This window comes from Ovis canadensis, chromosome 3, assembly GCF_042477335.2.
Source record: "Ovis canadensis isolate MfBH-ARS-UI-01 breed Bighorn chromosome 3, ARS-UI_OviCan_v2, whole genome shotgun sequence".
Taxonomy (NCBI): Eukaryota; Metazoa; Chordata; class Mammalia; order Artiodactyla; family Bovidae; genus Ovis; species Ovis canadensis.
The window spans coordinates 174,247,208-174,263,143 of NC_091247.1; the positions used below are offsets into that span (position 1 = coordinate 174,247,208).

Consider the following 15,936-nt stretch of genomic DNA (forward strand, 5'->3'; position numbering starts at 1 on the left):
CACAGTTCAAAAGCATCAATTCTTCGGCACTCAGGTTTCTTTATGGTTCAACTCTCATATTCATACATGACTACCGGAAAAATCATAGCTTTGACTAGACGGACCTTTGTCTGTAAAGTAATGTTTCTGCTTTTTAATGTGCTGTCTAGGTTGGTCATAGCTTTTCTTTCAAGGAGCAAGCCACTTTTAATTTCATGGCTGCACTCACCATTTGCAGCGATTTTGGAGCCTAAGAAAAAGTCTCTCACTGTTTCCATTCTTTTCCCATCTATTTGCCATGAAGTGCTAGGGCCAGATGCCATGATCTTAGTTTTCTATGTTGAGTTTTAAGCCAACTTTTTCGCTCTCCTCTTTCACTTTCATCAAGAGGCTCTTTAGTTCTTCTTCACTTTCTGCCATAAGGGTGGTGTCATCTGCATATCTGAGGTGATTGATATTTCTCTCAGCAATCTTGATTCCAACTTGTGCTTCACCCAGCCTGGTGTTTCTCATGATGTACTCTGCATAGAAGTTAAATAAGCAGGGTGACAATATACAGCCTTGACGTACTCCTTTCCCTATTTGGAACCAGTCTGTTCCATGTCCGGGTCTAACTGTTGCTTCTTGACCTACATACAGATTTCTCAGGAAGCAGGTAAGGTGGTTTGGTATTCCCATCTCTTTAAGAATTTTCCAAAGTTTGTTGTGATCCATACAGTCAAAGGCTTTGTTTGGCACAGTCAATAACACAGAAGTAGATGTTTCTCTGGAACTCTCTTGCTTTTTCTAACATCCAACGGATGTTGGCAATTTGATCTCTGGTTCCTCTGCCTTTTCTAAATCCGGTTTGAACATCTGGAAGTTCATGATTCACGTACTGCTGAAGCCTGGCTTCGAGGATTTTGAGCATTACTTTACTAGCATGTGAAATGAGTGCAAGTGTGTGGTAGTTTGAGCATTCTTTGGCATTGCCCTTCTTTGGGATTCGAATGAAAACTGGCCTCTTCCAGTCCTGTGACCACTGCTGAGTTTTCCAAATTTGCTGGTATACTGAATGCAGCACTTGAACAGCATCATCTTTTAAGTTTTGAAATAGCTCGACTGGAATTCCATCACCTCCACTAGCTTTGTTCATAGTGACGCTTCCTAAGGCCCACTTGACATCACATTCCAGGATGTCTGGCTCTAGGTGAGTGATCACACCATTGTGATTATCTGGGTCATGAAGATCTTTTTTTGTATAGTTCTTCTGTATATTCTTGCCACCTCTTCTTAATATCTTCTGTTTCTTTTAGGTCCATATTGTTTCCGTCCTTTATTGTGCCCATCTTTGTATAAAATGTTCCCTTGGTATCTCTAATTTTCTTGAAGAGATCTCTAGTCTTTCCCATTCTATTGTTTTCCTCTATTTCTTTGTTTTGATCACTGAGGAAGGCTTTCTTATCTCTTCTTGATATTCTTTGGAACTCTGCATTGAAATGGGTGTATCTTTCCTTTTCTCCTTTGCCTTTAGTTTCTCTTCTTTTCTCAGCTATTTGTAAGGCCTCCTCAGACAACTATTTTGCCTTCTTGCATTTCTTTTTCCTGGGGATGGTCTTGATCAATGTCACAAACCTCCTGTACAATGTCACGAACCTCCATCCATAGTTCTTCAGGTACTCTATCAGATCTAGTCCCTTGAATCTATTTGTCACTTCCACTGTATAATCATAAGGGATTTGATTTAGGTCATACCTGAATGGTCTAGTGGTTTCCCCTACTTTCTTCAGTTTAGGTCTGAATTTGGCAATAAGGAGTTCATGATCTAAGCCAAAGTCAGCTCCCGATCTTGTTTTTGCTGACTGTATAGAGCTTCTCCATCTTTGACTGCAAAGAAAATAATCAATCTGATTTCGGTATTGATCATCTGGTGATGTCCATGTATACCTGGAACTAACACAATATTGTAATTCAGCTATACTGAAATAAAATAAAATTTAAAAAATTAACTTTTATGGTGAGAACCATGAGCTGATTCCATAAGTTTCCACTAACCACCAGTGATATTATCCTTGTTCTGTTCACTGTCTCTTTGTACGTATGGGCTTCCCTGGTGGCTCAGACAATGAAGAATCTGCCTGCAATGCAGGAGACCTAGTTTGATCCCTAGGCTGGGAAGATCCCCTGGACAAGGGAATGGCTATCCACTTCAGTATTCTTGCCTGGAGGATTCTACGGATAGAGGATCTGACATAGCATATGGGAAATTGGTATTTATTGAAGTGTTATGAAGACATTTCATATCATTTAAAAATAGAAGTAGCCCACTAGGGGCATAGAAGAACAGGACACGGTCAGGCAGACGGCTTGTGTTTGGGCTCTGCCATGCTGCAGCCGTGAGGCAAACCACTCACTCACGTGGGCTCCTTGAGCATAGGAGGAGCTGTAGTGAGGTTTAAATAAGATATTGCACGTGGAGTCTCAGGTATGGGTGGGGCCACAGCAGGGCTTCTATGCGGCCCAATTTCCATTTTTCTTCCTCTAACAGTATCAAAAGAACAAACATTTGTAGAGCTAACATAATATGTAAACTGCTTTCAAATAAAGAAGTAATTGAGGTACCATCCCGGTGGTCCAGTGGTTAAGACTTTGCCTTCCAATGCACGCTTTGCAGATTTGCGATCCCTGGTCAAGGAGCTAAGATCCCACATGCCTAATGCCTCACGGCCAAGAACTCAAAACATAAAACAGAAGCAATATTGTAAGAAATTCAATAAAGACTTTAAAGGAAGATTTAATTAAAAAAAGAAGTAATTGATCTAGTCATACATATTAAGTACTACTGTTTGGATCAAAATATATTAGACATTCATCACTGAATGAACTTTCTAGTGATTTAGAAGCAATGGAGACAAAGCCTTTCTAGTGCCTAACATATCACCTCAGGCAAGTTCTGATTTCATCTTTTTCTCGTTGTGCTACCCAGACCAAGTCACATAATTTCTCAGTTTCCCAGTCTTTGAAATGTGGATAAGTCTGCTTCTAAGGTTTGTGTACATCAGGTAAGGTAACTGCCTCAGGCAATATTGATATTGCTATTTAGATGACAGCAATCAAAACACAAGAACTTCTTTAGCGTGGGTTTTCTCTTACTGCTCAGGAGTCTTTTTATTTTGTGAAAATAGGATTATTTCATTTTCCCATAAGTATTTGGTTATAAATAAATGGCTATAAGTGTCACACTGGGAAATTTTTTTTTCTTTTTCATAACTTTGGAGCATGTGGTCCCTAAATTTTATTAATTCCATTACTCTTCTTTATTATTCATTTTAAGAACATTTTGATTTATCCTAAGTATCACTCAAGAAAATTTCTAAATATTGTTGATTAGGTCCTAAATACTGGAAATATTTTTCTTCCTTCTGTTATTATTTTTCATATTTTTCACTTAACTATCTTATCTCCATAGAACTTGGACTTAAAAGCTGATCTGCAATGTGCTACACACACATAAATAGTTGTGTAGGACACCTTGTTTGTGCTAAAGTGAGAGAACAGATGTGAAAGCACTTTGGAAATTGAAAAGCAAGCTCTATACATATTAAGGTATTATTATACAAATGTGAATGCAACATTTATCTATTAGGGGTGTGGAAATAGGGAAGCCTTTCAGAACTGAGCCAATGAATCCAGTGTTTCCAGCATGATAGGAAACCCATTGTTTAAATGTGCTGACATCACTACATTTCACGGTTTCAAAAATCCTAATAGTACTTAACTTGATTTTGTTTCTCCCATATTTGTGTAAGACAATTTGATGCCACAACATTGCTTATGTCAGAATAAAAGCAAACAATATGCTATTTAAAATTCTCTGGATTCCAAGAAAGGTATTTTAAACAGTTTCAATTGAAAATAAGTAATTAAATACTGGGTTACCATTTGAAAAATATATGCTAACAAATTTTACAGGTAGAATGGACATTAAATTTACCTCAATTTAACCTTAAGAAGGAGTTTACTAAGTTAAAGCACTTTCACACATCTGCTGGGCAAACACTAACAAAGTTAGGTTCCTATAATTACTGTAGCCACTAAGAGCTTCAGGTTCCTGGCCTATGGCTAGAATTTCAAATCACTCTGCTGGGGGCTCAGCTAAATCTGAAGCAGCAGAGTGGTCTCTGTGAATAAGGATTTGTCCTGGTGGTTTTCTTTTACCTGAATTTTCCTTTCTGTTAGGAAGTAAGAAAGCCTGAAGGTGGACTTCTGCCTTTTAGTGGGAAACAAGACTGGCTAGGCATGCATTCCTCCAGTAAGCCCCTCAGAAGAAATCCCTTGGGAAAGGATTTCGCGGGGGGCTGGGGTAGGGGCGGCGGGAACTGAGCTCCCAGTAGGAAGCAAGTGTAACTAGCTGCTTTCCTACAGGAATTTTAATTGCTAATTCACGTCTTTAGGAAGAAGAGTTGAATTCAGCTTTACACTGGCTAAGGGCATAACTTTGGGGAAGACTTGGTCTAGAGAGTGTATGATGGATTATATATTAAAAAAAAACCAAATGGATTTCAAAAATTATTACAGCAAATAATCAGAAACAGAAAAATAAGAAAAAACATCAACAGAGTGGCTGAATGGTGGAACAGTCACATAAATAAAACTATTCAACAACAAAATAACTGAATATTTCATATTTTGACAGGTTAAAGCTTTGAAATGACGCTATTTTTAAAAGGTATCCATTCATTTCTCCACGATTTCTAGCATTTCTAGACTGGGAAAGAGTCTCAGACAAATAAAAGACTGCAATTAACACAACATAAAGAGTTGAGATCCCCAAATCTCGTCTTCTTATTGATCGGATTCCTGTAGTGCCATCTCCTATTTACTCTGCAGCAAAAGCACTATATTGAGCAGTGGGATTTTAGAAAGCTTCTAATAAGCTCCTGGCTGCTGATGGAGGCCCAGGTCTCCATCAGTCATTTGAACACTGAGAACAGAACTAGGGTGGGGGCGGGAAGGGAGGGAAATAAGCACGTACACACAGACCCTCTCCAGCTCACATCTCATCTGCTGCTTACCTCACTTTCTTTCTGCATTTGTGCCTTTCTCACCTGGCCAGATAGAAGTTCATTCAATTTTCTCAAGGGCAAGACAATTCCTGAAAGGGATGCATTCTGATTGGAACGACAAGAAAAAGATCTCCACTCTTCAAAAAAGTAATACTTCCCCTAGCTTGTGAATCTCATAAAGACCATAAGGGAGCAATTGCTAGATTACCTCTGAGGGTTCACGCTCAGGCAGAAGAGTAATTAATTTCCTCTTTGGAAAAAAACTGCACTATGTGGAGAAATTTCATAAATTGCATGAGCAGTTCAGCTAGGTGATTCTGTTGCTGAATTTGGCACAGTCAATAATGGCTAATTCTCATTAATGAATGATCCTCCCTTATCTAGCAGGGTAGGTAAGGGTTCGGGAAAGATCCAGTTTGTATTCATACATAAAGACTACATGGTTCAAGGTTAAAACAAATGTCTCTGCTGTCATTAGAGAAATTCACCCACATATGTGATCCACAAATACTAACAAATGGCAGAAAATATATGAACATTTTTTTGGGGGGAAGGTTTTAGATTCATTATTTAAAAAAATAATCAGTGGAAACAGTAATAAGGATTAAAAGACAATACTGAACAAGAGAGAGAGGGAAGATTATTCTTTTCTTGTCTCTCCTACGTTTTCCACCTCCCTGCAATAAAAGATTCTCCATAATCCCAACACTGCTATTCTCTGCACAAAGAACCCTGAAACCAATTCAGTACTGAGCAAGCTGAAAGGAGACACAATATCTCAGACCCCTTCTCTCCAGGGCATCTGTAGGCAGAATAGCCACGGCTTCCAGAACATTCTTTTCATATTTCTTTCACGAGCAGTAGCACTGAATGTTTACCAAAGGCTTTAAAAAAACAGAATCTCACCAAACAGATGAGAAAAATATTTAACAACCAAGGCAAAGCAATTACAGTCAAATTTTCACCTCAAGATTCTCATCTTAGGTGTGGGAGGGAGAGAGAAGTCTCTTAACACATCAGTCTGAACCTAGAATGAGGATGAAAAGAGTTGATTCTGCCAATAGTTGTCAACAGATCCACAGCTTTGAATCTCGGGGTGATACTGCAGGGCAAGCTGCCATCTGGCTATGGCTGACTTGAATTTTTGAGCAGTGACCTGGGGACAGGAGAGACCCAGACATCCATACCCAAAACATGAAGAGATCTGAACAGGACAGATCTCTCTCTTCAGGTATTTGTGTCAGGCAGCAGCATCATTTTCAGCTACTCAAGATGACAATATGAGATGGCTGCAACTAGTCCCCACTGTACAAGTCTATACAAATGTGTAAACTTGGCAGGAAATTAACAGCATTACTTGGAGTTAGCCCTACTTCCCCTACCGCCCCCGGGACTTTCACCCTGTCATCCAACCAATTTAACTCTGTAATCTAGAACTTTATGACTTTTCATTGTGTTATGATTCTTACACAGCATTATTCCCTTTAGAGCAAAGACTTTCTGGGTGCAAAGAGATCAGACATAATATCTTCAGTCAAGAACTGGATAACAATGATTTGAGTCTACATTCCATTCCGAGAAAGGTCTGTTTCAATCTAGCTCAACTGAGCAGGGAATAAAAGTCATGACATAAAATGGGAAAATTCCAGTTAGGTTGGGTACAATATGCATCCATTGTAAGTGACTGTTCAAAATCGGAATGCATTACTTTATCTGGGAGAAAGGCAAAAACATCACAGAGGCTCTGAACACCTTACCTGGGCCATCTGCCTCTCCAGTTTTGATCGGGGAATATCATCAAAGTAGTTTTCATTTCTTCTCCTCCTTGCATCGCCCTGCATGATAATGTGAGGAACGTCTAGGGAGCCACCAGTGGTGTAAGTGCTTTGGCTAAGTGATGGAGACAACTGAGGAGGAGTGTGATTACCACTGGGTTCCTGAATGGAAATACATCATGAAATAAATACCATGTTCTTGTGGCTGACCTCTGGTTTCAAAATTGCGAAACACTGACAAGATACACCGCGGGGGTGGGGAGTCATTTTTAAATTAACTGCTGAGGAATCAATGACATTCTACCATTTTATTAATGGCATGATCAACATGTCCCCCCTTAAGCCTTTCAGGTCAAAGGTTTACAGTATAAAGAGCCAGGCTCTGTTTTCTTAAGCCTCCATCATGGATGATCTCGGGAGAGAGGCACACAAATGCTAGGCACCCCCCACACTGTCACACGTATATACAAGGGAGGGAACTGTGTCTCCATGTGAACAGAGTGGCCTCATTACGGTAGGTGCCACGACAAGACAGCTAAAATAGGACCTCATGGGTCTCGATCTTCCATGAAAGAGCAGCCTGGCAATCAGGCAGGGGAGGGGACACGATATGGAAATGGCATGCCACCTGCACGGACTCCAGAGCAATGCACGAGGACAGGCTTTGATGGCAAAGACAACTGGGGGAAACTGGTTGAGAAGGAAGATAAAGGGCGGCCGAGAGCTGGGCTCTGGTGTTTGAGAGTAAGAGGAGGGCCAGATCGTGCTGGTTCTCCAGCTACTTCTCCCCAAGACATTCCAGACGGGCTCTGATGGATTCATACGGTCCTGCATTTTTTTCCTGGGAACCTCTTTCTTTGATTTATTTGCTGTTTCCTCAAGTCTCTTCCAGAGATCCAAAGGGAGAGGTTCAGAAGAGGAAGGAGAGACAGTAGGGGATGTAGCAGGGAATACTTCTCTAAAAGGTCATTTAGGATGGTTATACTGAGGGTGCCTATATCTTTTTCCTCTTCATTCAGCAAAATGAAGGCAAAACAGTAATCCCTTTCTAGCTCATTCTCCCCCCCCCCCCCCCCGCCAATTTATCTGAGGCTCCTTCTATTGAGGGAGAAAAATAGGTCCTTTTAAAAAATATATATATATATAGTCACTACTCAACCAGCTTCCAAACAATCCGTATATCCCAATTCCCCTAGTCATCAATTTTCCTCATGGCTCCCTCCTGGAGCCAATTCGCTCGCCTTTCCTGAAGTCTTTGTGTATTTTCTTCTCCTTTAAAATGGAATCAGCCTCAGAATCTTAACAGCTCCTCTCCTGCCTGATCCTCTGCTGTCCTGACAGTAGTTATGCTGTTTGCTGAAGTCCGCTGATAGGAAACATTCAACGGCATTTCATTGCTGGCAGTTACATCTAAGTGCCACTTTTGTGTTCATTTATTATCACTACCCTTTCTGACACTTGCAGAAAAGGAATCAGAAGCAAGCAAGTACAGGGCTCAATAAAGAGAATAGAGGTGGAACCCTCCAACTGGTCATGGAGACCGTGGCTTTATGGTGAATTTTTGAAAAGTTCCTATGGGCCTCATAAACACCAGAGACTGCTGGTTACTCCTTCCCGGGACCATTCTCCCTGGAATCTTCTCTCTCTTTGTCTCTTTCCCCCTGCTCTTTCTTGCCTTCCTTCCCTTCCTCTTTATTTCTCTCTTCCTCCTATGGTTTCTCTCCAGTTTTTCTAACCCCATAATTCTAAAATATAGCTGAAATAATTTACTAAAGTCCCAGATTCTCTATTGTTAATTTCTGAAGTGGGTAAAAACCGAACAATTCATTTGTTAAAAAACAGAAGACCCGAAGGTTAATTTTAAATCGATCTTTAACTTAACTCTGGTCCTCATCGATTTTCTTTCTGTGGGTTTGAGGAGTTTGACAGAAAATTTATTTCCTCTCTGTGTTGAGGGGGGTATGGGATGAGGGGCAGCAGAGAGGTTTTTAAAAGGTGATGGTTTTTCAGATGTTTATCTAAATCTCAAAACCACACATTTAACCAGTCGAGAAAAACAAACCTTCTCTTAGAAAATGCTATCAAAGGCAAGAAAGCTTTTTATACAGATAAGGTAAGCTACCTGGAAAACAGCCTGTACTTCCTGACCCACTGCTCAGTCATTCCTATCTTACTGCACAACACAGTTTCTGAGGATATGAGTGGAGGACGGAACAAGCACGCGGGGTACTTACCCTGAGGGTGATGGACCGAGGGGGCTTCTGTGGTGGGTCGTCGTGCAGCCTGTCTCCCAGAGATGCCAAGATACGTTTCCTGTGGCCAATCAAATTGATTTTTAAAACCTGAAACGACATATATATTTGGATTAAATACTTCACTTGAGAAAAATGATTTTTACTTGTCCTGTAAGATGCAGGAGGGGAGAGATTTGTGCAAAATTACCTCTGCACCAGGAGAGATGTGGCATGAGATCCGTGTGTCCCCGCGAGGCCACGGAGAGAGGACCGGGGCAGCGAGGCAGAGGAGGAGCAGGGGCAGGGCTTCCATCAGTCAGGCTGCCCACGGTCCAGCTCACCACCCAGCAGCCACAAGACCTCTCCAAGTGTGAGTCAGGTCTCATCCCTCCACTAGCTTCCTACGGCTCTTAGAGCAAAACCCGAGTCCTGACCTGGCCTCGAGGCCCAACAGGGGTGGCTGCTCTCTGTCTCTCTCTGGTCCCTGCCTCTCTCCCCTCTGGCTTTCTCTGTTCCTTGAACAGTCATACTCATTCTGGCCTTGGGGTCTCTACCCCTGTTTATCCATCTGCCTGGAATGCTCCCCCGGCACCCCGACCCACCGCCTCTCCTGCAATTTTCAAATGATGCTTTCTCATCCGTTTGGATGCTGCTTCAGTGTGGTCTCCTCACCAAGGCCCATCCCACCTCCTTACTAAAAGAATCGAGCCCTCAGCCCCGTCATGCTCCACCCTGTCAACCTCTTCGTAGAATTCTCTGAAATAACTTTATTTGCAGGGTTGGTGTTTGTGTAGTCCTCCCAACAAGGTGCTTCTCTGGTGGCTCAGGAAGTAAAGAATTTGCCTGCAATGCAGGGGACCTGGGTCCAATTCCTGGGTCAGGAAGATCCCCTGGAGAAGGGAACGGCTATCCACTCGAGTACTCTTGCCTGGAGACTTCCTGTGGAGAGAAGAGCTTGGCGGACTACAGTCCAGTCCATGGCACTGCAAAGAGTCGGACACGACTGAACAATTGACGCTAACACTCACCCAGGTAGGACAGCCTTGCCTGTGCTTAGTTGCTCAGTCATGTCTGACTGTTTGCAACCCCATGGACTGTAGCTCGCCAGGCTCTTCTGTCCATGGGGATTCTACAGGCAAGAATATTGGAGTAGGTTCCCATGCCCTCCTCCAGGGGATCTTCCCAACCCAGGGATCGAAGCTGCATTGCAGGTGGATTCTTTACCATCTGAGCCACCAGGGAAGCCCAAGAATACTGGAGTGGGTAGCCTATCCCTTCTCCAGGGGGGTCTTCCTGACCCAGGAATCATACCAAGGTCTTCCACATTGCAGGCAGATTCTTTACCGGCTGAGCTACCAGGGAAGCTCTCAAAAAAACATTCACCCAGGTAAGTGTCCAGAGAGCAGGTATGTCTTTATCATCATTATTTCCCCAACAATGTTTGAAATAATGGAAGCTCAATGAATATGGAAGAATGAATATTAAGGCAGATGAAAGTCTAAAGTAGGAATAGAATCAAGTACTGCTGACCAGGGTCTCCCCAGGATGGGACTTTTGAGTCTGACAGCATACTGCAAAGGGCAAAGTGCAAGCGAGATGACATAGGAAAGCAAGCCTTGCAGAGAGCCTCAGTCCCCAGCCCTACCCAGAGCTTTACACATTAAACTCTTTCCTGCATCACAACATTCCTAATGGGAAGGTGCTCTTCTTGATTTACAGAAGAGGAGACTGAGGCTCAGAGTGGTGAAGTAGCCTACCAAAGAGCCAATACATGGTGGCTCTGGGGCTTGAATATGGTTTGCCTGACTCCAAAATTTGTTTTACTCTTAAAAAAAAATTTTGTTTTACTCTAAGGCAAACAGCAAAGTTTGGGCATCTCTCCAAATACCACTGATTTTTTTAAAAACAACAAATTATAAATCCATTCATAAGAAATATGTTCACCTCTTTCCTACACACGTACAGTACTAGGATAGAACAATTCTTGTTGGATAACTAGTTCCAAAAGTATCTGACCCATTGTTAAAATTATTTTTTTTTAATTCTCCTCAAATTTTACAGGGTTGAGGGGGTATTTCTCTGGCACTCATGCTGTGCTACCCTATTTGTCAGTTAGCCTATTGGCCTCTCTGCCTAAATTGATTTTGATTTTAAGCTAGCATGATGTTCTATTCCTTTTATTTTTAAATTAAATTTTACAATATTTTTTAAATTTTATATTGGAATATAGCTGATTTACAATTTTGTGTTAATTTCAAGTGTTCAGCAAAGTGATTCAGTTATACATATATCTATTCTTCCTCAAATTCTTTCCCCATACTGGCTATTACAAAATACTGTATTGAGTTCCTTTGGTAAAGAATCTGCCTGCAATGCATGAGACCCCGGTTCGATTCCTGGGTCAGGAAGATCCACTGGAGAAGGGATAGGCTATCACTCCAGTATTCTTGGGCTTCCCTTGTGGCTCAGCTGGTAAAAGAATCCGCCTGCAATGCGGGAGACCTGGGTTCTGTCCCTAGGTTGGGAAGATCCCCTGGAGAAGGGAAAGGCTACCCACTCCAGTATTCTGGCCTGGAGAATTCCATGGACTGTATAATCAATGGGGTTGCAAAGAGTCGGACACAACTGAGTGTAAATACAGTGCATACGCTGTACACAGTAAGTAAGAGCTTCCCAGGTGGTGCAGAGGTAAAGAATCTGCCTACCAACGCAGGAGAGCAGGAGATGTAGGTTTGATCCCTGGGTTGGGAAGCTCCACAGAGTAGGAAATGGCAACCCATTCCAGTATTTCTTGCCTGGAAAATTCCATAGGCAGAGGAGCCTGGTGGGCTACAGTCTGAAGTGAAGTGAAGTAGCTCAGTCGTGTCCGACTCTGCGACCCCGTGGATTGTAGCCCCAGGCTCTTCCGTCTGTGGGATTCTCCAGGCAAGAGTACTGGCGTGGGTTGCCATTTCCTTCTCCAGGGGATCTTCCCAACCCAAGGATCGAACCCGGGTCTCCTGCATTGCGGACAGATGCTTTAACCTCTGAGCCACCAGGGAAGCTCTATAAGGGCTACAGTCTATGGAGTTGCAAAAAGTCGGATTCGACTGAATACACATAAGCACGTGCTTTACAGGAAGTCCCTGTTGGTTATCTGTTTTATACATAGCAGTGTGCATATGTTAATCCCAACCTCCTAACTTATCCCTCTCCCACTACATGTCCCCTTTGTTAACCGTAAGTTTGTTCAATTCCTTTTTACACTCACTCTCTGACCCATGTCTGTCAAGGGTGGGGATGGTGAATGTTAATCAAGGTCTGTCTACAGGCAACACCTCCCTTTGATTTTATAAACCTTCATCTCCCCCAGACTGATAAATCCTCATCTTGGCAGGTTGTTTCCATAAAGCAGCTCTCTTTTCATAAAGCAGTCCCTTTAGTCCACTCTCTCTGTACTGTCTCCTCCCCTATTTCAACTGCTTCAGGTCTGCTGAACAAGTTACTCATAATAATCCAGGTATAGGTAAACTTTGGCATTACATTTAAGCAGGATACCATTTCCTGCTTTTAATGCCCTTTAAAAATGCCTTTTCTAAGCACTCTTGATTTTTGGTTGGCCATATAGCTGCAGTAGGAATAAAGAGGCACAAAAATATACAATGACTGTAAAACCTCTTAATTCGGTCAGAGCTGGTAGTTGAAAGCCCTTTAATTTGGAAGGATGGTTTGAATGATTGCTCCTACATTCCTTATCTTACAGTTGTCCATGCAGAAGCCCATCTGCCATCCTTCTGCCCATTCATGTAAACTTGTGTTATCATTCTATATTCATATTAGCCAGCGTGGCATTTCACTACCTGGAAGAACTTAGTAGTTTTTGCAACTCTGGAATTTCACCATATACCCCTTCTTTCAGATGATTTATAAATATGCTAAATAAATGCAGTCCCAGGGCTGATTACTTGCAGACAATACTGTTCGTACAATCCAGAGAAATGCCCTTGCATTGTTTCTTGTCTTTTAAACATCAAGATCAAAGAAAGCCTCCATTTCTGAAAAATACAACATTAACCTTTTCAAGTGTATTTGCAAGTCTAAAAACCACTACATTTTCTTATTCCCTTTTATTCTTATTCTCAACTACTTGGCTAAAACTTCTATTAAATATAAATTTCTCGCACAAAATCCTCTCTGCCTTTCTCTCAGGAGGGAATTGAACCTGATGGTGATGGTGCTATCACAGACCCTTGAATCCTGCTAAGAAATGTTCTTATAGCAATAAAAACATTCAAAATTATTTTGACAAATAACTGACACTAAATAACAACTGTGGCAAAACTGAGTGGGTGTAACCTCCATTGCTGCTTTTGATTTACTCACTGACAACTCAATTTTGGGCAAGTTACCTGACTCTTCTGTTTCCAGTTTTCCTGCCTATAAAATGAGGAGGTTAATGCCCCATCTCAAGTGCCGTTGGAAAGATAGAGTGAAACTGAAAACAATCAGCACAGTGCCCTGCACATACAAGATGTAACTTCATAGGGTGCTCATTTCCGCTAACAGTCTCTAAGGATACATGGAGAGCTGACCCGGCGAAACAGGGACTTGGTCACTTTCATAAAGTTAATCATGTCAAACAAATATGGTAATGCCTTGCAGGAAGAGACGTGCTTAACCTCAGAAAAGTCCTCATGGAAGCGACATGCTCTGGTAGGAATGGGTCTGGTTTCTAGCTATTAGTTTAGTACCAGAGCTAATCTAAAGGAAAGTATCCTAGTCTTCCATCCCACCATTTAAACTCCAACAGGAGGTAAACTGAGGTCCTTCTCCACACTGGAGCTCTGATGCTGCCTGCCCCATAGAACCACCCCCAAAAGGGAGACAGACATATAGGCAGCTAGAATGAACTAGTTAACACAGAATATGATTTGTGTCAACAATGCCTGGGTAACTCCACTTCCTTATTAGAAATGATCACGTTATAGGAGATACTGATGATTACGTCTATTGAACATCTGCTATGTTCCAGTTGTGCCAGAAACTGTGCCAGGTGCATTTATATATGTGTCAATATCTCCTTTTATTCTTACAATAACAGTATCATTCCCGTTTCACAGACGCCAAACCTGAGGTTTAGAAATACTGTTATTTGTCAAATGTCTCACTGCTAATGGACATCGTGGCTGGAATTCGCACCTGATTATGAACCTGCTCTTTACCACTCACCACAGGCTCTTGTTGCTATCAACCTCTATAGTGTTTGGCCTTAGTTATACTAGGGTAAAGCATCTGCCTTCAATGCAGGAGACCTGGGTTCAATCCCTGGGTCAGGAAGATCCCCTGGAGAAGGAAATGGCAACCCACTCCAGTATTCTTGCCTGGAAAATCCCATGGACAGAGACGCCTAGTAGACTACAGTCCATGGAATCGCAAAGAGTCGGACACGACTGAGCGACTTCACTTCACTATACTATTGTTTGGGCTTCCCAGCTGGCTCAGTGGCAAAGAATCCACTTACCACTGCAGGAGACACAGGAAATGTGGGTTCAATCCCTGGGTCAGGAAGACTCCCTGAGCAGGAAATGGCAACCCACTCCTGTATTTCTTGCCTGGAGAATTCCATTGACTGAGGAGCCTGATGGGCTTTAGTCCATAGCGTTGCAGAGTTGGACACGACGAAGCACACACACATACTACTGGTTACACATTATAATGGTTCTTCAGCTGGTGCTTTTTTTTTTCTTTGAATTATCATGTTCAAAACATTTATACTGGGTCTTGATCATGTGAAAACATTAAAATAATACAACTTCAATTTTGGACAAGGCTCGTAGCAGGGTTAAAGCTTCAGATCGAAAGAGCTCAGGCATATATCTTACAGAATTCCTTGTAAAATGCGTATATACCAAAGGACAAGAAGTCCTCACTGACCCAAGATTCAATCCAAGTTGACTAATATTAGACAGATGGGGAAGGTAGACATTTGGCTTCAAAACTCCAAAGCTGACAATAAGAAATCCAATTGGCAAAACAATAACAGAGAGACTACTCTAAAGAAAGACAGTTATTATGGAAAAGTCAAGTCCAAAGGCAGTTGGGTTTGCCTTCAGTGATTGTCATTATAAGCAGATAGGGAGATAGTAAAATTATGCCACCCTAGGCACTGTAACTCACAACCAGTCAGCCTATAAATCTTCAGTTTTCAAAGAGGCAGAGCAACGATTACTGTGTTAGTATAGAACTCTGTATGGATTTCAACACTGCTTGGGTGAAAAGTGGCTGCTGCTGCTAAATCACTTCAGTCGTGTCCGACTCTGTGCGAACCCATAGACGGCAGCCCACCAGGCTCCCCCGTCCCTGGGATTCTCCAGGCAAGAACACTGGAGTGGGTTGCCATTTCCTTCTCCAATGCATGAAAGTGAAAAGTGAAAGTGAAGTCACTCAGTCCTGTCTGGCTCTTAGCGACCCCATGGACTGCAGACCACCAGGCTCCTCTGTCCATGGAATTTTCCAGGCAAGAGTACTGGAGTCGGGTGCCATTGCCTCCTCTGGGTGAAAAGTTAACTGCATGTAAAAGGAAGAAACCCTATTGGAGTAAAAGGTAGACTAATGGTAATATACTGAGGATTTAGTTACTGCAAGATATTGAGCTAATTCTGCTCAGCTCAAAAAACAATAATGGGCTTCTGTCATAAATTATTTGGCAAACTCAGAGAGGAAACTCAGAGAAACTGGGTATAAATACTATATCACCAAACCATTAACTGGATTTCCTGGTGACGGTAAAGAATCCGCCTGCAATGAAGGAGACCCAGGTTCAATCCGTGGGCCGGGAAGATTTCCCGGAGAAAGGAATGGCTACCCACTCCAGTATCCTTGCCTGGAGAATCCCCAGATGGAGGATTCTGGCGGGTTATGGTC

General features: G+C 42.2%; 1 protein-coding gene across 10 annotated transcripts in view; it reads right to left on the reverse strand.

The window, feature by feature from the left end:
* The window catches only part of ANKS1B (ankyrin repeat and sterile alpha motif domain containing 1B), a 1,178,069-nt gene that overhangs the window by 88,995 nt on the left and 1,073,138 nt on the right, over positions 1-15,936 (reverse strand). For 7 of the 10 annotated variants that reach the window (XM_069585123.1, XM_069585122.1, XM_069585120.1 and 4 more), the window contains 2 exons: positions 9,034-9,141; positions 6,782-6,961 (listed from right to left, as the gene is read on the reverse strand). In XM_069585123.1, the coding sequence (XP_069441224.1) occupies positions 6,782-6,865 (84 nt within the window). In that variant the 5' untranslated portion in view covers positions 6,866-6,961; positions 9,034-9,141. The remainder of the gene's footprint in view (positions 1-6,781; positions 6,962-9,033; positions 9,142-15,936) is intronic. The other 3 variants (XM_069585126.1, XM_069585119.1, XM_069585127.1) reach the window with 1 other exon arrangement.